The sequence below is a fragment of the Heptranchias perlo genome, chromosome 4 (genome assembly GCF_035084215.1).
Source record: "Heptranchias perlo isolate sHepPer1 chromosome 4, sHepPer1.hap1, whole genome shotgun sequence".
NCBI lineage: Eukaryota > Metazoa > Chordata > Chondrichthyes > Hexanchiformes > Hexanchidae > Heptranchias > Heptranchias perlo.
Genome location: NC_090328.1, coordinates 66,536,547 through 66,562,650, shown reverse-complemented (window position 1 = coordinate 66,562,650; position 26,104 = coordinate 66,536,547). Strand labels below are relative to the sequence as shown.

Genomic DNA, 26,104 nt, shown 5'->3' with positions numbered 1-26,104 from the left:
CCCTTAGATTCCAAAAATCTATCTATCACAGCCTTCATTATACTCAATGAATGAGCATCCACAGCCCTCTGGGGTAGAGAATTCCAAAGATTCACAACCCTCTGAGTGAAGAAATTTCTCTTCTTCTCAGTCCTAAATGGCTGACCCCTTATCTTGAGACTATGCACCCTAGTTCTATTAAGTCTAAGTAAACGATTTTACCTAATATTCTCTGTAATATACTGCATAAGAAAACAATCTCAAATATTTCAGCACTGCGCCCATCAATATTTGGCTGACTCGTCAGAAAATCAAATAACTATAAATTAAATGTAAATCCTTATGGCTTTCATTGACAGGGATGGATCAGGGATGAACCAATCCATAAAAAAGTAGAACAGATTTTCTTCTTGGTATTAGTTTGTGTGCATCAAATTATGTGAAAATAAATCCTGATACCTACAAGTTGATGAATTGAGTTAATGTTGTACAAGTGGAGTTATGTTGGGAGTTTCACCGTTTAAATTACCTCTTCACTGTTGCTGTTCACACGAACAGAACAATTAAAACAAACTTTTGGCTTTTCATAAAATGGTACACCTTGTCCTCCAAATATTAACTTTAGCTTAGCATAACTTTGAGCATCAACTATTTTTTAATAAATAACTTATTAAAGCATACATAAGGGTTAGTGGTGAATAAATAAAAGAACTGAAATATGTATCAGTCAGTGATAAAGAGCAATTTACTGACTAGCTATTGTAAAGCACCAAGCATTTGCTGGTTCAAGCAATTCTGGTTATTTTAAACACTATGACCATGAAATTCCATGGGCCTGCCAATACTGACTCTTGCCAGTATTTGAAGGTTCAGTGGGAGTGCACCTCATTTGCATGAGGCTGGCAGAAGTGACACTTGGGTGCTTTTTGGAGTCTGCCTGCCGCATGCACCAGGAAACTGGGGCGGTCGCCTCCCTATGGGAGGGTGATGTGGGAGTGGCTGGATACAAGTGGGATTGTCCAGGAACGCACTTCCTCTTGACCTCAGCCATGGCTCCAATCAACCTGATCAAGGGGGCTGATTCAGGACGTAATCATTTTTTAAAAATCGTCCTTTTTGGACTCCAGGTTCCTTTTCGTGCATCCTTGTGGAGGCAGGTATGCCTCAGTGTTCAGTGTGCTGGCTACCAATGAAACACCAGGTTCCATGAGGCTCAGTAGTGGGAACTAAGTCCCCACCACTGGCCTGTCATTTGCATTGTAAGAAGCAGTCAGAAGTTTTTCCCCTCACAAGGCAACGCGGAAACTGGCAGAAATGTTGCAGACCTGACGTAACTGGGCCTACACCATTTCCGTGGAAGTTTCACCAGTCCCTTGCTGAAGTTATGGTGGGAGACCAGCAGAATTTCAGGGCCTGTACTCCATTCTTGAAATGACTGATGTTTGAGTAAGGAAATCAAATTCTCTATTTTAATAGATTTTCAAAGAATTCAAATGCCATCTTGAAAAAAAAATCAAGTACTGCAAGACAGCAGAACTGACATTACTGGGACCGAATCTATTTTTTGTTTATTTTGTGGTTGCTAAAGTTGAATTCCCAGTCCAGTCACATAAATGCTAATGCAGACATTTTTTGTTTTTGAAATTTTGTTGATTTTCCACTATTTTTGGAACATAATCCATGCAAATTTTTATGTCCATGCTGGTGCTTTTGAATGTTTGTGCATTCTGTTCATATTAAGGGAAGAATAATGTGGAGCTGTTGGACACAGTTTATTCCACTTATAAGAGCTATAGGAAAAACTTGATTTTCCAGTGATTCTTGAACCTGGACAATAGTTAAGCAAAGAAAGTCACACTTACGGTAGTTTTGTGAATCAGAAGTAATTATTTAATATAATTCATTTAAGCATGCATGAATCAAAATCAAACAATACATATGATCTTACTCTACCCTTTATGCACTTGGTTTGCAACAATATTATTTAATGATTTAACGATTCATACAAACATCAGGCAAATCACGCTATATATACAACCTTAAACCAAGATTTGTTTTCCATTAAGGCCTGAAGTGAGCAACTTTTCAGCACTTGAGATTCTTCTTCACTTCAGCGCACTGAACACTAAGGCGTACCTGCCTCCACAAGGATGCACGAAAAGGAACCTGGAGTCCAAAAAGGATGATTTAAAAACAATGATTACTTCCTGAATCAGCCCCCTTGATTAGGCTGATTGGAGCCATGGCTGAGGTCAAGAGGAAGTGCTTTCCTGGACAATCCCACTTGTTGGGGTGGAGGGGGTAGTGGGTACATCACCCTCCCATAGGGAGGCGACCGCCCCAGTTTCCTGGTGCATGCAGCAGGCAGACTCCAAAAAGCACCCAAGTGTCGCTTCTGCCAACCTCGTGCAAATGAGGTGCACTCCCACTGAACCTTCAAATACTGGCAAGTCAGTATTGGCAGGCCCATGGAATTTCATGGTCATAGTGTTTAAAATAACTAGAATTGCTTGAACCAGCAAATGCTTGGTGCTTTACAATAGCTAGTCAGTAAATTGCTCTTTACCACTGACTGATACATGTTGGACCTTCCTGTAAGCTCTTTGGCTGCAGTGAGAGAGAGACTGGTTTCGTTGCAAAGTCGCCTATTTATATTGTTTTGGACCAATGAGATGTAGGATTGGGAGAAAATGTCATTCTTTTTGCCCAATCACTATTTATTACTAGGACTAGGTCTCTTTGATGTAGTTAAGACCATGTGCAGTGATCTCAAACCATGAAATCTGGGAGGCCTCTTTATTATCTTTGCTTATGGTCTTTTGTGCAGAGATTGGAATATGTGGCTCCTTTTTCTCTATAAACAGTCTAGGTTTTATAACCATTTTGACTCCAATTACCTTGTGTGGTCTCTTATGAATTGCTTTTTTACATATCAAAGGCCTGTAAGAATCTTCTGAAAGCTTTTTCAATGTGCTGTTGGTTGCAAGCCTGTTTTAAACTTCTGAAAGCTTTCAAATGTAATGTTTAAAAGGGACACGGTTAACTCTTTCCTTCAAATGTAACATTTTCAATTAAAATGGGTTTTTAACCCCACAGACCTTTGTACTGTCTCTTGTGGGTTGTAAAGTCTTAATTGTGGAATCAGTGATATCTAACTTTCCCATCCTCTTGTGTAATTTTTTATATATAACCCATATTTTTAAACTAAGTACACTAAGTTAATTGGATTTTGGAAAGTATTTCACTTAATTTCTAGAAGGAAAACATGTGTTTCTGAAGTCCAATCATGATATTGACTGAGAAACACTGACAATCCAGGGAATGTGTATATGACTGACTAATGATTTTTACATGACAATCACTGTATCTATAGGAAACCAAATGTGGTCAACCTTTAAAACATAAATATGTTCGCATTGAAAAATTCAAATTAAAAATTAACATATAACCTTCTTTGTGTAATTGTTTGGCAGTTCTGAAATGAAAATGGCAATGTGTAGCTAATAAAGTGTCATGTCATCTCTTTTTAAGTTGCCATTTCCCATAAGAACTGCAGCTTTAAAGCCGAAAATGCAATTTAAAACATTTAATTAGGTTTCTGTATAGTTGAGGCAATGAAGCACATGACTGCAAACATGTTTAATGTTCATCCTTTAGGAAATCATCGGCAGTCTTTTGTAATAGTGGCAAGAGACTAAATATTAGATGGAAAACTTTGTCGATGTATGTCAAAAATCTACAGGTTATGAACAGCTCTTGCAACATACTTGTTCTCTGACTGAATCTCTTCATGGAATTTGACTACTATCTTATTCTTGGCAGTGTTTGATGATGCTGATCTAAACATGGTAATTCCATCTGTTATGTTCGCTGCTGTGGGGACTGCAGGGCAGAGGTGTACGACAACCAGGCGTCTGGTGAGTTATTACACTACAATCTGTACAACCTTTTTCCTAATAAATGTTTGCTAGACTAAACTACCAGCATATTTTTAAAGCGGATTTGCTTGTTTAAACAAATAAAACCTATAACCGTGCAGAATTTTAAAAATTCAAACAGTTTAGAAATGTGAAACAGTAGCGTCTCTCCCTTTTTTCTGTTTTTTAGTTTTTACATGAAAGTATTCATGATAAGGTGGTGGAAAGCCTCGTCAAAGCTTACAAACAGGTCCGAATTGGAGATCCATTAGACTGTGAGTTTTGTGCCTTTTTAGAAATGCCATTTATTGATCAGCTTATAGCGACTGCCATTCTTGTGTGACTGTTATTTCACATGACTGTGGAAATAATCACCGTGATTTGTCCTTTTTTTTAGCTGTCCAGAAAGGCCACTGAGCAGATAGGCTTGAGGTAGTCTATTTAAAACTTCGAGCTCACCTTAAGTGGAGCCAACGAGGCCATTGAGAAATTTAGAGCTGGAACACAGCTGGAGTAAGTGGGGTCAACAGCAGCTCAATTGTCAATTTAAAAGTTTAAAATGGAGAGTGGAATGGGGCCTACAGTGCCGTGAAATTTAAAACCAGGGCTGAAGCAAGCAGGGCCCATAGTAGCAGAGTAAATGCCACCAAAGGCAATGAGGCTGGAGGAAGGGTTTAACTTCTCCAAGTTCTTAACTTCTCCTTGTACAACAAACAGCTACATGCCATTTCCTTTGGACAACTGTGATCAAGGCCAAGGGAGATTAAAATTCTTCAATTTTCTTTTTTTGTGTCTATTTCTGGATGTCATGATTTAATAACGCTTTAGTTAAGATTAGATGACAGCTAAAGTGTAACGATAATACCTGCTTCCATTACTTTTAACAGGTAACCCTGTAATTCCTGCCATTTGGTCCTCCCATCAGAGGTCATGTGAATTACCCAACTCAAATTTCCACCACCTCACTAGCCTTATCTCTGCTTCTCCTTCTTCTTCCTCTACTGTTCTAGGCAAGCCGCCCACTCTCTTAGCTGTCTCTTGACCACCTCTTGTGGCCTAATCAAAAGCAGCACCAGATTGAGCTTACCAGTGGTAATGACACAAGCTGGCGATTTTGCATGCCAGCCACCATTTCTTTTGTCGCCTCTCATAGTGTCTAGCTACCCCCCAATCCCTTCGCCATGTCTTGTGGCTGAATCAAAAATAACATTAGAAGGCGTTGCCAACAGCAACAATGCACAAACCGGTTCCAGATGTAGACTGCCCATAGTTACACACTGCCCCAGAAAGAACCTACTGACCACAAGGACGTGCAAGCCAGGGCACGTACATAGTGGCACCACAAACACCAGCTAGCAGAACTACAGGTACCAACCATCCAGGTAAACTTACAGGCCATGTGAGTTGCAGCATCAAAAGTAATGGTGATAATGGAAAGCTGAGGGGATACTAAAGTATCAGGAGAGAAGCGTGAGGGGTAAAAAGAGACCATGAGCAATGCCATGGAAGATCCGCTAGTATTTTTTTAAAGTCAATCAACACTTTTCATTAAAAGTTTGGAATATTAAAAACGACGTTACCAAAATGTTTTCTTCACTTCCGCCTGTATAGATATTGAAACGTTACAGCACCAGATGTAAATACTGGTTGTGAATTTGAATCCGATCACAAAACAATTAATGGCTTCTCGTCTGCAGCATATTAGTAGATTGATTGCTGCAGATTTGGTAGTCAACTCTTGATGATTGAAACAAAGAGTTGTTTAAAAACCATATTTCATACTTTAGACTACTCTCTGTGCAACTACACTAAATGTTCTGCTTTTTCTTTCAGCTAATACTTTATACGGTCCCCTCCACACTAAGCAGGCCGTGGATATGTACAAGAATGCAGTGGAACAGGCCAAACAGCAAGGTGGCAATGTTGTTAGTGGTGGAAAGGTAGGACCTCTGCCACAGACAATGGGATGAAATGGGGGGCAATAGAGGTCAGAGTCAGAAGGATTTAAGTCTTTTAGGATGTTGCTGAAGTAGGGTGGAGTGATGCAATGGAGGGATTTGAAGATGAGGATTTAAGTTTTAATACGTTGGGAGCCAATGTAGGTCTGAGAGAATGGGGATAAAGACAAGTGGGGCCTAGTGCATGACACAATATGGGCAGCTAGAGTTTAGACAAGTAGGAGTTTATGGAGTGTGAACTGAGGAAGAAGAGTATTGGGATAATGAGTCTGGATGTGGATAAGGATTTTCGGCGGCCAAGGGGCTGAGGTATGGGCGGAAATGGACGATATTGCAGAGGTGGAAATAAGCAATCTTGTAATGGATGAGGAATTTGTGGCAGGTGCCGAGAACGATGACTTTGGGTCTTCCCTATGTTCAGCTGAAAGAAGGTATAATTGATGTCACATAGGTAGCCTGACAGCATAGAGGTGTCATAATGTGCTTTTCAAGCATGAGTACACTTTGGTTTGGTGGCACTATTACCCTTCAGTAAATGGGCCATCACTTGGTTAGAAGAGTGGAACAGTCCAGTCCAGCTTGAAAGAATCTCCAGATTCTATAAATGCTGCCCCCCTAAGATAGTGTGCTAGATCAGTGCTGGTAGGGACCTAGCTCTGGGTATTTAACGCTATTATCCAGTTGACTCTGCCTGAACTGACCAACTCTTGCAGGAGAAGCCAATGAGATATCTAAGCTTGAATTTGAGTTTGAATCTTCTCGTTAAGAGTTCTTTGTGCTAGTATAGTTATTGGGACAAAGGAAAATGGCAGATGTACTAATATCGACTTGCTGTTGTCTTGTGATAGGTGATTGATCGTCCAGGAAACTATGTGGAACCAACTATTATAACTGGACTTCCCCACAATGCAGCCATTGTTCATACTGAGACATTTGCTCCCATTCTGTATGTGCTTAAATTTAAGGTAAAGCAAGTTTATCATTTTAAAAAATGCAGTTTAAAATGTAGCATATCAGAGCACCAGGCCCTTGAACCCTTTGAAATACCTCCATTTAATCTTGTATGGCTCGGTATTGAAGTAAAATACTGACTGTTTGCAACTGAGGAAATGTATCGTTGTTGCTTTTTGTGACTGCTTTTATAATTAGCACAGGAACTTGTGGAGCATTTATATTATGGTGCAGTGGCTCATGCAACCGCCATACAATTCATTCAGGATTAATGTGTAGTACACGACTGCTTGGCATAAATATAATGTTTTCTGTGTTACTAAACTCCTCTTTGCTGCTTTACATTTCCTAACGCTGAATTATCTTACAGTCTGAGGAAGAAGCATTTGCGTGGAACAATGAGGTCAAACAGGGTCTCTCTAGTAGCATCTTCACCAAGGATGTAGGCAGAATGTTCCGTTGGATGGGGTAACCTCTTTATTTATTTCCTGAGAAAATAATTTTAAATGTCTTGTATGCAAGAGTCTGAAGTATTGCACTAATTATCATGTAGCTGTTCTGTAAGAATAGAATAAGCCGCATTGGGTTCTCGCGCCTCCCCCAATACTGATGCCTTGATTTGTTCTCTTTCTCTTCCCCCTCCCCCCCCAAATCCCCCCCATGTAAAGGTTTAACTGTAATTTGGTTTTGGACACGAGGGATCATTTTGTTTTAGAGCAGTTGCTGCAAAATTATGAAATAGAAACATAAAAAATGGAAATGCACAGTAAGCCGGTCAGCATTTAGGTTGACCTTCCAATAGGCACATTCTTTTTCTCTCTTCAGATGCTGAATGATCAGCTGTGAATTTGCAATTTTATAGATTTCACATTTTTGTTTGTTATTGTATTTGCTCTGATTGTATTTAATATCACATCAAGTGCAAACTACAATAGAACAAAGTTGAAAAGTGTTTTGAATCTTGCACAATGCAAAATATGGATTTTTTTAAAAATTCCTCTAGTGTACCTTTTTTTGTTTTGTCATTTCTTTCTCATGACTTACTTCCTATTAAATAACAAACTTTTTTATTTCTGCTCAGACCCAAAGGTTCAGATTGCGGAGTTGTAAATATAAACATTCCAACAAGTGGTGCTGAAATTGGAGGAGCTTTTGGTAATGACTTTGTATATTTTACCTGCTTTTATGTTTTCAATTATACTGATTTAATGGGGTCTTAAATAGTTGAATTGTATTTTGTGTAATTGGGGTAAAAAAAATGTAAACACAAAATATTATGGAAGTGTGTTGTGTAATTAATAATCTGCAGGTCAGGTAATTATTAGTTTAGTTCCATTTGAATGATGGCAAGTCATTGGAATAGGTGCAGCAGAAATAACCCTGTGCAAATTTTACAGTTCAGTAAGTAAATGTGGTATTCATTACCACATCACGCAGCTTTACACAGTCAGCAGTTTTTTTTTTGTCTTCGTTCATTGCTCTTTCCTGACTGAAAATATCAGAGAACATTTCTATTGCTTCATAGGAATACAGGAACAGGAGTAGGCCATTCAGCCCCTCGCGCCTGCTCCGCCATTTGATAAGATCATGGCTGATCTGTGATCTAACTCCATATACCCGCCTTTGGCCCATATCCCTTAATGCCTTTGGTTGCCAAAAAGCTATCTCTATCAGATTTAAATTTAGCAATTGAGTTAGTATCAATTGCCGTTTGCGGAAGAGAGTTCCAAACTTCTACCACCCTTTGTGTGTAGAAATGTTTTCTAATCTCACTCCTGAAAGGTCTGGCTCTAATTTTTAGACTCTGCCCCCTACTCCTAGAATCCTCAACCAGCGGAAATAGTTTCTCTCTATCCACCCTATCTGTTCCCCTTAATATCTTATAAACTGCGATCAGATCACCCCTTAACCTTCTAAACTCTAGAGAATACAACCCCAATTTGTGTAATCTCTCCTCGTAACTTAACCCTTGAAGTCCGGGTATCATTCTAGTAAACCTACTCTGCATTCCCTCCAAGGCCAGTATGTCCTTCCGAAGGTGCGGTGCCCAGAACTACTCACAGTACTCCAGGTGCGGCCTAACCAGGGTTTTGTATAGCTGCAGCATAACTTCTGCCCCCTTGTACTCTAGTCCTCTAGATATAAAGGCCAGTATTAGCCTTATTGATTATTTTCTGCACCTGTTCATGACACTTCAATGATCTATGTACCTGAACCCCGAGGTCCCTTTGGACATCCACTGTTTTTAACTTTTTACCATTTAGAAAGTACCCTGTTCTATCCTCTTTTGATCCAAAGTGGATGACCTCACATTTGCCTACATTGAATTCCATTTGCCAAAGTTTTGCCCATTCACCTAATCTATCAATATCCCTTTGTAATTTTATGTTTTCATCTACACTGCTTACAATGCCACCAATCTTTGTGTCATCGGCAAACTTAGATATGAGACTTTCTATGCCTTTATCTAAGTCGCTAATAAATATTGTGAATAAATGAAGCCCCAAGACAGATCCCTGCGGGACTCCACTAGTCACATCTTGCCAATGTGAATACTTACCCATTATCCCTACTCTCTGTCGCCTTTCGCTCAGCCAACTTCCTAACTAAGTCCGTACTTTTCCCTCGATTCCATGAGCTTCTGTCTTAGCTAACAGTCTCTTATGTGGGACTTTATCAAATGCCTCTGGAAGTCCATACAAATAACATCCATTGACATTCCCCTGTCCACTACTTTAGTCAACTCTTCAAAGAATTCAATCAGGTTTATCAGGCACGACCTACCTTTCACAAATCCATGCTGGCTCTCTCTGTTTAACTGAAAATTCTCGAGGTGTTCAGTCACCCTATCCTTAATTATAGACTCCAGCATTTTCCCAACAGATGTTAGGCTAACTGGTCTATAATTCCTTGGTTTCCCTCCCTCTCCTTTCTTAAAAAGCAGAGTGACATGTGCAATTTTCCAATCTAGAGGGACAGTTCCTGAATCTAGAGAACTTTGAAAGATTATAGTTAGGGCATCTGCAATGTGCTCACTTACTTCCTTTAAAACTCTGGGATGGAAACCATCTGGTCCTGGGGATTCGTCACTCTTTAGTGCTGTTATTTTCTTCATTACTGTTGTTTTACTTATGTTAATTTTATTGAGTCCCTGACCCCGATTCAATATTAGTTTTCTTGGGATTTCCGGCATGCTATCCTCTTTTTCTACTGAAAATACTGACGCAAAGTAATTGTTCAACATGTCCGCCATTTCCCCATTGTCAATGACAATATCCCCACTTTTAGTTTTTAAGGGGCCAACACTGCTCCTGACCACCCTCTTTTTCCTAATATAACTATAAAAGTTCTTTGTATTGGTTTTGTTATCCCTTGCAAGTTTCTTTTCACACTTTCTTTTTGTAGCTCTTACTATTTGTTTTGTGATCTTTTTTGATCTTTGTATCTTTCCCATTCGCCAGGATCTGTGCCATTTTTTGCCTTTTTGTATGCCCTTATGTCTTATACTGTCCCTTACCTCTTTAGTTGTCCATGGCTTTTTTTTGGCAAGTGGAGTTCTTGCCCCTCAGGGGTATAAACCGATTCTGTATCACGTTAAATGTTTCTTTAAACATTTCCTACTGATCACCAGTCGTTTTACCCATTAACAGATTTGCCCAGTTTACTGTGGACAATCTCTGTCTTATTCCATTGAAGTTGGCATTACCCAAGTCTAGAATCTTAGCAGCTGATTCACTTTATTCCCTTTCAAACACTACATTGAACTCGATCATGTTTTGATCGCTATTGGATAGATGTTCACGCACAGTCAAGCTGTTAACTGAATCTGGTTCATTACTCATTACTAAATCTAGTATGGCTTGCCTCCTTGTTCACTCAAGGACATACTGCTGTATAAGATTTTTACTGCAGTGTATGCAAATGAAATAAAGTTAGGTTTCCTTGATTCCTAAGGCCCACTCTGCAGTTCCTAATTGTAAATAAAGGGAAGATATTTTTGGGCTTGTCATTATGTAATTTTGACAATGTTTATCATAGTTGTAAAATGTAGTTAATAACTTTTGAGAGAATCCCATGCTATTGGTGTATTCTCATATTCTCGCCACCCTCGTCCCCAGATCAGCCCTGTGTTGTTCTTCACTCCACACAGGCACATCCAGCTAGGGACTCTGGAAAATCAATCTTGTGAGAGTAGTGATCGTTATCATTTTGCTTTCTGCTCCTGGGGCCTGATGACTATTGCTCATCGAATACATTGAGGCCTTACTTAAACAAGTAACCTTTTCACAGGTAGAATCTGACTGTCACTAAATCACCTTCCTTGTTTAGTGTAAAGAATCTTACAACACCAGGTTAAAGTCCAACAATTTTATTTGAAAATCACAAGCTTTCAGAGGCTTTCTCCTTCGTCAGGTGAATGTGGATATCCTTGAACGTTTCGCATTTATATTCAGAAAACAATACCTGGTGATTACAGATAATCTTTCCAACTGCCCGTTGTCAAGGCAATCAAAGTGTTCAGACAGAGAGGTGTTACCTACAGGACCACCGAATATACAAACGGCCAGAACACAAAACACAGAGAGAGAGAGAGAGAGAGGGAGAAACATCCGAAAGGAAGAGAAAGACAGAAAATGACCCGTTGTATTAAAAACAGATAACTTTTATTCGCTGGTGGGGTTACGTGTAGCGTGACATGAACCCAAGATCCCAGTTGAGGCCGTCCTCATGGGTGCGGAACTTGGCTATCAATTTCTGCTCGACGATTTTGCGTTGTCGTGTGTCTCAAAGGCCGCCTTGGAGGACGCTTACCAGAAGATCGGTGGCTGAATGTCCTTGACTGCTGAAGTGTTCCCCGACTGGGAGGGAACCCTCCTGTCTGGCGATTGTTGCACGGTGTCCGTTCATCCGTTGTCGCAGTGTCTGCATGGTCTCGCCAATTTACCATGCTCCGGAGCATCCTTTCCTGCAATGTATGAGGTAGACAACATTGGCCGAGTCACAGGAGTATGAACCGTGTACCTGGTGGGTGGTGTCCTCTCGTGTGATGTTGGTATCTGTGTCGATGATCTGGCATGTCTTGCAGAGGTTGCCGTGGCAGGGTTGTGTGGTGTCGTGGACGCTGTTCTCCTGAAAGCTGGGTAATTTGCTGCGAGCGATGGTCTGAGGTTGGGTGGCTGTTTGAAGGCGAGTAGTGGAGGTGTGGGGATGGCCTTAGCGAGGTGTTCGTTGTCATCGATGACATGTTGAAGGCTGCGGAGAACATGGCATAGTTTCTCCGCTCCAGGGAAGTACTGGACGACGAAGGGTACTCTGTTGGTTGTGTCCCGTGTTAGTCTTCTGAGGAGGTCTATGCGATTTTTCGCTGTGGCCCGTCGGAACTGAGTGCGGCATCTCCACATCATGGCTTCCTTGTTTAGGACATTGTCCATGCTAATTTCCACTAAATCCTAACATTAAGGAAACAAAAGGAAAGCTTTCCTGATACAAAGAAGATGCATAGAGTCAAAGCACATTAACAGCTGTGACTGTTACAACCTTTTTGTGAACCGACTTCCAGAGCTGCTTTTAAACTCTATTTTTGTTAATCCTGGCATAATGTGGAGATGCCGGTGATGGACTGGGGTGGACAAATGTAAGGAATCTTACAACACCAGGTTATAGTCCAACAGTTTTATTTGTCAAATAAAACTGTTGGACTATAACCTAATCCTGGCATAGACCACTATTTTCACCAACTCCATCTACAAATCTCTGATCTGCTCCATAAGCAGCAACAATGATGGTGATTCGGTGACACTGTGACCTCGTTAGGTATGATACTTTGGAATCCTTGTGTCTCACAATGGATGAATCAGTCATTTTGAAGTTGACACCTGCAGAAATTACTGATATAAGACACTGCTGCCTCTGAAGCTAGAATTTTTCTTTCATTTACTAAGTCAAAAAATTTGAAAGAATGTTTCTGTAATATTTTTTAGGTGGAGAAAAACACACTGGCGGAGGTAGAGAATCTGGCAGTGATGCTTGGAAACACTATATGAGGCGGTCTACCTGGTACGTAAATGGGCTTTTGGCTGACTTTACTCGGAATGAATACCATCTCAATAATAGAATAGATAGAACTTTTTTTTAAAAATGCTTAGAAGAGCTTTAAAGCTCAAATTTTAGGCATAAGGACACTGGTTCAGGGGGAGGAGTAGCCTCAGTGATTAAGGATGAAGTTACTTCAATGATCAGGGAGGATATAACGAAAGGTAGCAGGCAGTGGAGACTTTATGGGTAGAATTAAGAAATAGAAAAGGAATTAAGACTGCAGTGGGAGTTGTGTATAGGCCCCGTAGCAGCTGTGAAGTGGCAGACTGTATAAATGCAGAGATTAGATAAGCATGTAGCAAAGGCAGAGTGGTTTTAATGGGGGATTTTAAATTTCATATAGATTGAGATAAGCAGACGAGCTCATGTCAGAAAGGTAGCGAATTTCTTGTGTGTGTTCAGGACAGCTTTCTGCAACAATATGTCCTAGAACCAACAAGGGGGCAGGCCATATTAGATTTGATAATGCATAATGAGCTAGATTTAGTTAACAGCTTAATGGTGCACAAACATTTATCTAATAGCGATCATATTATGATCGAATTCAACGTTGTGTTTGAAAGGGAGAAATCCGTATCAGCTACTAAGATTCTAAATTTAAGTAAGACCGACTTCAATGGGATGAGACAGAGACTGCCCGTAGTAAACTGGGCAAATCTGTTAATGGGTAAAACAACAGATACAGTGGAGGTATTCAGAAAAGAATTTAATGTGATATACAACCAGTTTATACCCCTAAGGGGCAAGAGCTGTACTTGCCAAAAAGAAACAACCATGGATGACAGAGGTTAGGGACAACATAAAACTAAAAGAAAAAGGATACAAAAATGCAAAAAATAACACAATTCCTGGTGACTGGGAGAGATACAAAGAACAGTAAAGGGTGACAAAACAGATAGTAAGAGCTACAAAAAGGGAGTATGAAAAGAAACTTGCAAGGGATATCAAAACCAATACGAAGAACTTTTATAGTTATAATAGGAGAAAGAGGGTGGTCAACAGCACCTTAAAAACTGATAATGGTGATATTGTAAATGAAAATAAGGAAATGGCAGACATGTTAAATAATTACTTTGCATCAGTATTTGCAGTAGAGGAAGAGGATAGCATGCCAGAAATCTCAAGGAAACTAATTTTGAATCAGGGAAGGGTACTCACCATAATTAACGTAAGCAAATTAACAGTAATTAAGAAAATTATGACGCCAGAGAGTGATAAATCCCTAGGACCAGATGATTTCCATCCCAGGGTTTTAAAGGGAGTAAGTGAGGAAATTGCAGATGCCCTAACTATGATCTTCTGAAGTTCTCTTGATTCAGGAACCGTTCATTTAGATTGGAAAATTGCACATGTCGCTTCGCTATTTAAGAAAGGTGAGAGCGGGAAACCAGGGAATTATAGATCAGTTAGCCTAACATCTGTTGGGAAATTACTGGAGTCTATAATTATGGATCGAATGACTGAACACTTTGAAAAATTTCAGCTGATCAGAGAGAGCCAGCATGGGTTTGTAAAGGGCAGGTCATGCCTGATGAACGTGATTGAATTTTTTGAAGAGGTGACTAAAGTAGTGGATGGGGGAATGTCTATGGATGTTGTTTATATGGACTTCCAGAAGGCAATCAATAAAGTCCCTCATAAGAGACTGTTAGCTAAAGTTGAAGCTTGTGGAATTGAGGGCAAATTATTGACCTGGTTAGGAAATTGGCTGAACAGTAGGAGACAGAGAGGAAGGATAATGGGCAGGTACTCAAATTGGCAGGATGTGACTAGTGGTGTCCCACAGGGATCTGTGTTGGGGCCTCAACTATTCACTATTTATTAACGACTTTGATGACTGGATAAGAGAGCCACAAGTTTGCTGATGACACAAAGATAGGCAGCATTGTAAGCAGTGTAGATGGAAGCATAAAATTACAGAGAGATATTAATAGATTAAGTGGGCAAAACTGTGGCAAATGGATTTCAATGCAGGCAAGTGTGAGGTAATTTGGACTTAAAAAGGATAGATCAAAGTACTTTCTAAATGGTGAAAAGCTCAAAACAATGGAGTTCCAAAGAGTCTTCGGGGTCCATATACAAAGATCATTTAAAATGTCATGGAGAGGTACAGAAAATAATCAAAAAGGCTAATGGAATGCTGGCCTTTATATCTAGAAATCTAGAATACAAGAGGGTAGAAGTTATGCTACAGCTATACAATGCCCTGGGTAGACCACACCTGGAGTAGTACATTCAGTTCTGGGCACCGCACCTTAGGAAGGATATATTGGCCTTGGAGGGAGTGCAGTGTAGATTTATTAGAATGATTCCTGGACTCCAAGGGTTAAATTATGAGGAGAGATGACACAAACTAGGAATTTAGAAGATTAAGGGGTGATTTGATCAAAGTTTTCAAGATATTAAGGGGAACTGATAGGGTAGATAGAGAGAAACTGTTTCTGCCGGTTGGGGATTCTAGGACTAGGGGACATAACCTAAAAATTAGAGCCAGGACTTTCAGGAGTGAAGTTAGGAAACACTTCTACAAGCAAAGGATGGTAGAAGTTTGGAACTCTATTCCGCAAACGACAGTTGATGCTAGCTCAATTATTATTTTTAAATCTGAGATTGATAGAATTTGTTAACCAAAGATATTAAGGGATATGGGGCTAAGGCAGGTAAATGGAGTTAGGTCACAGATCAGCCATGATCTCACTGAATGGCGGAACAGGCTTGAGGGGCTAAATGGCATACTCCTGTTCCTATGTTTGAAGATTGATGTCCTGAAAGTTGGCACATATTGTTGAAATTAGAAATCTGAACCAAATTTTCTTTTAAATTTGGAATTTTAGAAATCCTAGCAGGTGTCCCAGGCTGAAAAATCCACTGTTTTATAGGAACAGGACCATTATGCCATGTAAAGCACAATGTATTATTCTGCTGCTGAAAATCTCCTGTGTGTAACTTAGTGTATTTCTGTAAACCCACAAGGTATAGCTGTGCCTTTGTAGGTCAGTTAGAGGCTAGTGGTTCTTGGGCAGAGTCTCAGTTCAATTATAGATCAGATTGGCTTTCTTTTTAAAAAGTGAGTCCATAAGTCAATTAGAAGGCATTTTCTTTTGGTGTGGAAGTTTCTGTGTACTTCCTTTCTCCTTTTTAGTATATTTTATTTTAAAGCATGACGATGACATTTGCATGTGATGCACTTGGTGTGACAAATGTGTTCAAAACATATATGTATAACGATAGGTATGTGGATCTCTGCATACCACATGATATATTTTTCATCTACTGTGTATTTTGTCCAATATACAAAGTATGTGTAGCACTATCACCCTGGTTCAAATTTTGTGTTCTGTGAAACAGCAATGAATCAAACTGAACAGGTGGGCAATATACCAATTGAACACGAGAAAAGAGACTGGATATGCTTCCAATGATAAACTGAAACTACTAAGGATATACAAAAGCATTTGATTGTGGAACAACAACTCCGCAAAACCTTTTTTTAAAAAAAGACAAACCAATGAACTCATTCAAAAATTTATATTTTGACCACCATTTTTTTTCTTCTGTTTGTTGATTACCTGCCCATAAAATTGCATAATTCCCAAGGAATTGTTTGTTTTATCTTTTGGCCTCTGAGGCTTGACTGCTATTGGGTGACTGAGGCTAAGGTATTTCTCCAAGCCCACAGCCTGTGCTTCCGGTGTTATGATAAAGAATTCCACGGGAGGTCTGCTTTTATTAAATTAAAAAAAGAAAGCCTGTCCCCACCCAGATACTTGCTCTGTTGCTGCTCTACCCACCTTGAGTCCTTAGCCCAGTCTGCTCTGACCCATTCCTGGCCTGATAGGTTTGCCTCCAGTTCAAACCCAGTTTGGCTCTTCTGTATTTACTGACTGTGTAATCGCAATAGGCTGGGGGTGGGTTGAAAGGGGTTTGTCAACTCACCTTGTCCATGTTTCTGGATGCTTGGCCACTTCCCACTTACCCCATTTGCACCCCAGACTGCCCACTCTGAATGCTTCTCAGCTCAGAGAGGTGCAAAATAGAGGGTTTTTTTAAAAAAAAGACCAAAAAGGAAAGGAGGAGAACAAGAGAGATAGACAGTATTAGAGAGGGAGAGAGACACTCAAGCACAAGGGTCAGGGGCCAGAATTCCCAGACTCATCACCAACGATTCCTTCCACATCTTGCTCACCTGCTCACTCCACTTTTCTTCTTGTCACAGCCTCCTGGCCTGACCCTCTGTTCCAGTTTCCCTCTCAACCACTCGTGTTACAGTACCTTTCAGACAACTTGTCTGCACCCCCACCCCCACCTCCAAGCAGTATATGTTGCCTTCCATCTTCCTGGAATAAAGCCCTGAAAATAGATAGAATGTATCAGGAAAGGAATGTGAGCCACACAGAAATATTGGAAACCTACAGAAACAATGAGACAAGTTGTACAAAGCCCACAGTGATAAACTCATGTGACTGCCAGAGAGAGAGAGAGATAGGTGGGACAGTGTGGAAGATAAAAGAAAAAGAGAGCAACAGAAAGAGAATTGGAGTGCAAAAGAGGCAGAGTTTAGTTACATAAGAGAGATGCATTTTGTCCATGTAATGCTCGAGCACTACATTGAACAAGGGTCCTGGCTTTATAAAATAGCATATCCTCCGACACGCCTTGGGCAATGCTACAATTGTGTAATAAAACAAAAAGCAAAGTTGGAACTTTTGCATTAAAGCCATGTTCTGGATAGCATAATAAAAGATGGGTAAACTACATTTAACTCCATGTTTGAATCTCGCCGATTAGGTATTCGCCCTGTCGCAGCACTGCAACAGCCCTAATAAAAGTCATAAATGGTATCCTTTGTGACTGTGACCGTGGTTCATTTTTCCGCGTTGACCTCACTGCAGGCTTTGACATGGTTGACCACGCCATCCTGCTCCTCCTCCGTGGTCCATCTTGATGAGATTGTCCTTGCTTGGTTCCTCTTATACTATCCAAGCAATGGTTTCTCTCCCACCCCCACACCGTTACTTCTGGAGTCCACAGGGATCTATCCTTGCCCCCTCCTTTTCTTGATTCACATGCTGCCCCTTGGCGACATTGGCCTAAGATATATGGTCAGCTTCCACGTGCACGATGATGACACTGAGCTGTACCTCCCCACTACCTCTCTCGACCCCTCCATTGCCTCTGCGTTGTCAAACTGCTTAACCAACAGTTGCAATTTCCTCCAGTTAAATATTAGGAAGACCGAGGCCATTGTCTTTGGCCTCCGCCACAAACTCTGAACCCTTGCCACCAATTTTATAGCCTTCCCTGGCCACTTTCAGGTTGAACCAGACTGATCACAACCTTGGTGTTCTATTTGACACCAAGCTCTGCTTGCCTCTGCTCCTGCCTCAGCCCATCTTCTGTTGAAACCTTCATCCATGCCTTTGTTATCTCCAAACTTGACTAGTCCAATGCGGTCCTTGCCAGCCGTCCATCACTCACGTTCTGTAAAGTTCAGCTCATTCAAAACTGAGCTTCCCGTATCCTATCCCGTACCAAGTCACCTGTAAGTCCTTGCTGACCTACTTTGGTTCCTGGTTCCCCAGTGCCTCCAGTTTAAATATCTCACCCTTGTGTTTAAATTGTCATGGCCTTGTCCCTACCTACCTCTGTAACCTTCATTCCTCCCCCCCCCCCCCCCCACCCCAGCCCCAGTGCTCTGTTCCTCAGACTCTGGCCTCTTGTGCAACACCCCCCACCCCCCAAATCCTTTGCCTGACCATCGATGGCCATGTCTTCAGCTGCCTAGGCTCCATGTTTTGGAATTTCATCCCGAAACCCCTCTGCCTTGCCACTTCACTCTCCTCCTTTAAGACCTTCCTTGAAACCTACCTCTTTAACCAAGCTTTAGTTCACTCTTCCTGATAACTCCTTCTTTGACTCGCCATCCATTTTTCTCTCATTACGCCTAAGTGAAGTGCCTTGAGCTGTTTTTCCACGTTAAAGGCACTATATTAATGCAAGTTGCGTTAAACATGCATTGGTTTTGATCTTCTAGAATTCCCTAGATTCCAGAACGGTCCCCGTGAATTGGAAGGTAGCAAATGTAACCCTGCTATTCAAGAAAGGAGGGAGAGAGAAAACACGAAACTAAAGGCCAGTTAACCTGACATCAGTTGTAGGGAAAATGCTAGAATCTATTATTAAGGGTGTGGTAACAAGGCACTTAAAAAATCATAATATGATTAGGCAGAGTCAACATGGTTTTATGAAAGGGAAATCATGTTTGATAAATCTATTCGAGTTTTTTGAGGGTGTAACCAGCAGGGTAGATAAGGGGGAACAAGTGGATGTAATATATTTCGATTTTCAAAAGGCATTCGATACGGTGCCACACAAGAGGTTTTTACACAAGATTAGGGCTTGTGATTGGGGGTAATATATTAGCATGGATTGAGGATTGGTTAATGGACAGAAAACAGAGAGTAGGAATAAACGGGTCATTCTCTGGTTGGCAGGTTGTAACTAGTGGGGTGCCGTGAGGATCAGTGCTTGGACGTCAGCTGTTTACAATATATATCAATGACTTAGATGAGGGGAACGAGTGTAATGTATCCAAGTTTGCTGACGATACAAAGTTAGGTGGGAAAGTAAGCTGCGAGAAGGAAGTAAAGAGGCTGCAAAGGGATATAGACAGGTTAAGTGAGTGGGCTTGAAGGTGGCATATGGAGTATAATGTGGGGAAATGTGAAATTATCCACTTTGGTAGGAAGAATAGAAAAACAGAATATTTTTAAAAGGTGAGAGAATAAGAAATGTTGGTAGTCAGAGGGATTTGGTCTTTTACACGAATTACACAAAGTTAACATGCAGGTACAGCAAGCAATTAGGAAGGCAAATGGTATGTTAGCCTTTATTGCAAGGAGGTTGGAGTATAACAGTAAAGAGACCTTGGTGCAATTATATAGGGCTCTGGTGAGACCATACCTGGAGTACCATGTACAGTTTTGGTCTCCTTACCTAAGGAAGGATATACTTGCCTTAGAGGGGGTGCAACGAAAGTTCACTAGGTTGATTCCTGGGATGAGAGGGTTATCCTATGAGGAGAGATTGAGTAGAATGGGCCTATATTCTCTGGAGTTTAGAAGAATGAGAGGTGATCTCATTGAAACGTGTACAATTCTTAGAGGGCTTGACAGGGTAGATGCTGAGAGGCTGTTTCCCCTGGCTGGAGAGTCTAGCACTAGGGGTCATAGTCTCGAGATAAGGGGTCGGCCATTTAGGGCCAAGATGAGAAGAAATTTCTTCACTCAGAGGGTTGTGAATCTTTGGAATTCTCTACCCCATAGGGCTGTGGAGGCTCATTCGTTGAGTATATTCAAAACTGAGATTGATAGATTTTTGAACACTATGGTAATCGAGGCATGCAGGGATAGGATGGGAAAGTGGAGTTGAGGTAGAAGATCAGCCATGATCTTATTGATTGGCACAGAAAGCTCGAGGGGCCGTCTGGCCTACTCCTGCTACTATTTCTTATGTTCTTATGTAGATACAAAAATGACCTGTAGGTGTCAGTGAAATGATAAGAAATTTTACTGAGTGTGTGTGTTTCTAGAATTAGGACTTCGTGTGAGATTTCATAGATGATAGTTATTAAATTAAAGAAAACACATTTTTGCAAGATAGTTGGCCAGATTTCAATAAGAAACAGGTTTCAGGATAGTAGATCTGTGTGGCAGTTAAAAGCCTGATGTCAGTGAACAGAACCTTGTCATAACCTTCCATTTGAAATCTGGTAAAATTATTGGTTTAGAATTATTTTTAACCTACAAAACCTATTTGTGTTTCTGTTTAAGCTTGAAGAATCTTCTATTGAAAGCTTCATTTTAAGCATTTAAAATCACTTACAATGTTCATTGATTCTCAAACCGTCCCAGTGCTTTGTGCAGGGGAAACCAGAATGAGGGGCCATAAATATAAGATAGTCACTAATAAATCCAATAGGGAATTCATTGACTATTTTATTGACCAATACTGCCAGGTCTCCCACTTTTGAATCAATTCTCCAAATACCCAGGCTGTTGTATCACGTTTTAGTGTAGCACCAATGCTTTATTGTCACAAAAAATCAAGTTATCAGAAGGACCCCATTATTAGGAGATGCTACAAATTTCAATGATGCCATTAATCTAAAAAGCCTTGTGAAAATTAACACAGTTCCCTCCCTCAAGTTACTACTTCATCAGTTACTGTTTTTACTAATGGTGACTTTGGGAAGGTGTTAGCACAAATATTTCAGCTGCAGTACACATTAAAGTTTCATCCAATGTCTTGATTTTGATAAGCTGCCAAAGATTAATTCCTAGCCGATCAACATATACATAGAATTACTCAGAAACAGGCCATTCAGCCCAACAGGTCCGTGTCGGTGTTTATGCTCCACACAAACCTGCTCCCACCCTTCTTCATCTAACCCCATCAATATATCCTTCTATTTCTTTCTCCCTCACTATTTATCCAGCTTCCCCTTAAATGCATCTATGCTAGTCGCCTCAACTACTCCTTGTAGTGAATTCCACATTCTGATTGCTCTCTGGATAAAGAAATTTCTCCTGAATTCCCTATTGGATTTATTAATGACTATCTTATGCGCCTCGTTCTGGATTCCTCTGCAAGTGGAAACATCTTCTCTACGTCTACCCTATTAAACCCTTTCATAATCTTAAAGGTCACCCCTCAATCTTTTTTCTAGAGAAAGGAGCCCTAGCCTGTTCAATCTTTCCCGTTGGGTATAACCTCTTAGTTCTGGCATTGTCCTAGTAAATCTTTTTTCTTTCTCTAATGCCTCCATATCCTTTTTATAATATGGAGACCAGAACAGTTCACAGTACTCCAAGTGTGGTGTAACCAAGGTTCTATACAAGTTTAACATAACTTCCCTACTTTTCAATTCCAGCTCTCTAGAAATGAACCCCACTGCTTTGCTTGCTTTTTTTATGGTGTTATTAACCTGCGTTGCTATTTTTGGTGATTTGTGTATCTGTACCCCTGATCCCTCTGCTCCCCTACCCCATTTAGACTCTTACTTTCCAAGGAGTATGTGGCCCTTATTCTTCCCACCAAAATGTACCACCTCACACTTATATTGAAATTCATTTGCCAATTACACACCCATTCTGCAAGTTTATTAATGTCTTCCTGTATTTTTCACAGTCCTCCTCAGTATTAACTATACCTCCTCCCCCAATTTGGTGTCGTCCACAAATTTTGAAATTGTACTTCCGATTCCCGAGTCCAAATCATTGATGTAAATGGTGAACCTATCCTTGTGGAATACCACTCCCCACCTTTTACCAGTCTGAGTAATTACCTTTAACCCGTACTCTGTGTTCTATTTTGTAGCCAGCTTGCTATCCATTCTACTACTTGTCCCCTGACTCTACATGCCCTGACATTAGTTATGAGTCTACCTTATCAAAGGCCTTTTGAAGATCCAAATATATTACATCTACTACATTACCCTTGTCTACCCTTTTTGTTACTACTTCAAAGAATTCAGTAGGTTTGGTCAAGCATGACCTTCCCTTTTGAAATCCATGCCGACTATTCTTTATTATATTTTCGATTTCTAGATGTTTTTCTATTATTGTTTGTGGTTGTACTGTTAAATCATAATATCTGTTATGACTTTAGCTTCATGAAGATCCTTATGATTGTTCTGAGGGGTAATTATTGCTTCATTGACTCCAAGTAAACACTTTTTTATCTCCCCTTGCTTTAGCACCATCAATTACAGCAAGGAGCTTCCTCTGGCTCAAGGAATCAAGTTTGAGTAATGAGAACTGGTGACTTTCCAGCATCTATCAAGACTTTCACCGAAAGACAATAAAAGAAAAGTAGATTATTTTCCAGAAGAGGAACAAAATCATGTGATACAAGATGTAGAATGAAATGAAATAGTTTTACCTATTAAATGTTAGGTTCGGACTTTTGAATACTCTGCTTTTCTTTTACCCTTTCAGATGTGTGAAACTCTATGAACCACATCTGTTCTTTATTACTGACATGAAAACCTATGTTTCTAGCATTGCACTTAATTTCCTTACAATGTCACCTAAAGTGGAAATAAAACCTGAAGCTTTTGAAATGATTTGGTGCAGGTTGTTTTTTTTTGGTGCAATGGAATAGGCAGGCCCATGAGATTACAGATTTTTTTTTACTTTTCATCTTAAAGGTATAATCTTCCCCACCTGAGCACTTGACAGCAAAAATTGCTAAATCTAACTTCTACAGCTGATGACAAAAAGTACCATAGGGTTCATCTACACTTTTCTGGGAAAAGACATGACACTTTTCAGATCTGTGATTTTGGGTGTATACTGGAGGACTAGAACTATGAATTTATTTTTGTCTCTAACTTGGCAGAGTTTGTGTTGCTGTTGGCAGTGGTGACACTGTTCCTGATCCAGAATGGTTCTCTTTGAGACATGGGGAATTAAGAGAGTAGTATACTTATAAACTAGAACAAAGCATAAAATTGTGTACGCATGTTTGCGGTAAAACTAAAATAAGTAGAAATGGCTACGTTAAAAAGGCCAATTAGCCTAATGTGAAACGGCCGTGAGTTTAAACCAAAGGGAAATTATGCATATATCCAATTTGTCATTTAATACCTTCTGATGTAGAATCTGACTGGGCAACCTGCAATATAATCCTGGAAAATCTCATTTTAGTTGAGCCACTCTGCCCAACTACAATTTTTATGTAAGATGAAAATATGAACATTAATTACATGAGTGATATGCTGCCAAAGAAATATGCTACAGTACCAATTGTGTGTCTATCCTCCTTCATTATCTTTTTGTCAAAAGTGTCCTAATAGTTACCATTAAGCTTAAGCCAGTAATTTGATCTATAACTTCAGGTGCTATTTGTAAGTTCTCAATTGCAGTTCATATATCAGATCTGCTTGATTGAATCTCTGCCTTTTAACCTGCTGCCAGTCATTTGTTATTCTATCAGCTTTCCACATACTTATCAAGTTATTTTGGGGGGAGGGGAAGCACATCCATTTTCCATAGAATGATACAGCGCAGAAGGAGGCTATTTGGCCCATCGTGCCTGTGCCAGCTCTTTTGAAAGAGAAATATATCCATAACTTCATGGACTAATCTCAAAATTACACTGTTGCGGCTTCTTATCAATATGATGTTTCTTGGGAGGAAAAGAAAGTCATAGGACCTGATTTTAGCACGGAGGCGGAAAGTCAGCAGGTGGGTAAATAATCAGGTGGGAAACCCGGAAGTAAAGTGAGTGATTCGGATTGTGCGCTTGCAACTCAATTGAAGACACTTAATTTTCCTTGCAGATTTCGTGTCTCCAATCTGCGCAGCGGGCATACCGCGCACCCGCATGACGTGATTTAAAGCCCACTAAAGGGCCAAATGCAAAAATGGATTTTGAAGGAGAAAGGAAAAAGTGAAGTGGAAGGACATAGAGGAAAGGCAGCATTCAGGTTCTTGGATGCCTCCCTTGAGATACTATTGGCTGCAGTGAGAACCAGGAGGGAGGTGTTATACCCAGGTGAGAGGAGGGAGAAACATACTTCTGCAACTAAAAAGGCATAGCTGGAGGTGGCAGAAGAGGTCAGCTGCAGGAGTGTAGTGCATGGCTGCAGTGCAGCAAGTGTTTTAATGACCTAACCAACATTCTGTGTTGTGCAACACCCCTCTCCCCCGCCTCACTGTGTTGGCTACCTACCCCCATCACATCACTCCTTACATCCAGTTATGTTGCAGCATCAACCATCCTTCACATTCTATGCACTTCCTCAACTGCCCCATTTATGTACCCACCACTGCCATTCGCTCCAATCCTGATCCAATGTGATGTATCTGTCTGATAGTCACCCTCTGATGCTTGTGTTTCATTGTTAGCCTTACCCAAACCAATGCATCCATCAGGTGAAAACGTCACTTTCAGTCACTCACAGGTCTGTTTTTTCTCCCCTTGTAGAAGAGAGCATAAAATGCAAGGGAGAGGGTGAGGACTGGAGGCGATCCACCACATATAGTGCAGCTGATAGATGTGGAGGAGGAGGCCTTGGAAATAGGTGGGACAGTTGCAAGCCTATCCTTTGGAGATGGAGAGACTGGGAAACCACAGGTGGCTGGTGACATAACTTTAACATCTTTCACACACATGATAAATTGATTTTATCAAAGAATGAACTGTGCCAGACTTCAGTATGGTCATTGGAAAGATTGTCACTTTTTTGATGAATAATTCATATCACTTTCTGATGTCTTCCAGGGCCTTCACGACTTCAAGAACAATCAGGGGAAACAGAAGACTACAGTCATGCACCAGCACAGATATTTGCACTTCAATGGGTCCTGTTAGACAGATAGTCGGGTTGTCATCTGGTGATTCACCACTCACAAGTGAGCACAAGCAGACAATGGTGGTAGGAGCAGCTGTGGAGAGTCTGAGTCGGGGGGGGGGGCGCACTCCTCTCCAAGCTCTGTTCAGCGGGACACAGATGTTGAACCCCGGGGGCCATCGTTGAGGAGGAGAATTATTAAGGTACACCTGCACCTTTGTGAGGTATTGGGAAAATGTGCCACCCAAATTCTCCACAATAGCAGAGAGGTTGGAGGAATGGAGGAGTCCAACTCCATCGCTAATGGATTGTTGTCGCAGGTAAGTGCGAGAATATCCGCAATAGAGATAGTGGCAGCCTCCATTGAGCTTCAAGCATGGCTCTCAAATGAGTCCAATGCAGGCCATGACAATGGCCGTGCAGACTCTGGATGCCAAACAGGCAGACAGATAGTTTAGCCATGGCCTTACAATGCGGCACATCTGCTCACCAACCTGCTCGCCGGCAGAGTGGTGGGATGGTGGGAGTGATGTTGCGCTGGCCCAGGAGAGGGATGATGGCAACAGGGGACATAGAAGTGGGGTCTCCACTCAAAGCATTCCCACGTCTCACTGTTGCACTCCACTCTCAACCAGTACCTACAATACTGCCTCCGCTCCCTATGGCTGAGTGTGCCCCTGCACAGGTGCAGGTGGAACAGTCTTTGGCGGGGCCCTCAAGGACTCCAAAACCCAGGGTGCATAGGCAGAGAGCACCTCAGCAGTCAGAGCATGTATCTGAGCAACCTGCCACTACCCCTGCTGAAGCCACGTAGAAGCGGTAGAAAACGAAAGGTTAAGCAATTG

The 26,104-nt window shown here is 40.9% G+C and overlaps 1 protein-coding gene across 1 annotated transcript in view; it reads left to right on the top strand.

The window, feature by feature from the left end:
- Positions 1-23,027, top strand: part of aldh7a1 (aldehyde dehydrogenase 7 family, member A1) — a 54,783-nt gene extending 31,756 nt beyond the window's left edge. Inside the window, exons 11-18 of the mRNA XM_067983054.1 lie at positions 3,802-3,896; positions 4,087-4,171; positions 5,730-5,836; positions 6,703-6,819; positions 7,176-7,273; positions 7,887-7,960; positions 12,787-12,862; positions 22,659-23,027. Of these exons, the coding sequence (XP_067839155.1) occupies positions 3,802-3,896; positions 4,087-4,171; positions 5,730-5,836; positions 6,703-6,819; positions 7,176-7,273; positions 7,887-7,960; positions 12,787-12,862; positions 22,659-22,713 (707 nt within the window). The 3' untranslated portion in view covers positions 22,714-23,027. The remainder of the gene's footprint in view (positions 1-3,801; positions 3,897-4,086; positions 4,172-5,729; positions 5,837-6,702; positions 6,820-7,175; positions 7,274-7,886; positions 7,961-12,786; positions 12,863-22,658) is intronic.
- Positions 23,028-26,104: the final 3,077 nt, after the last annotated feature.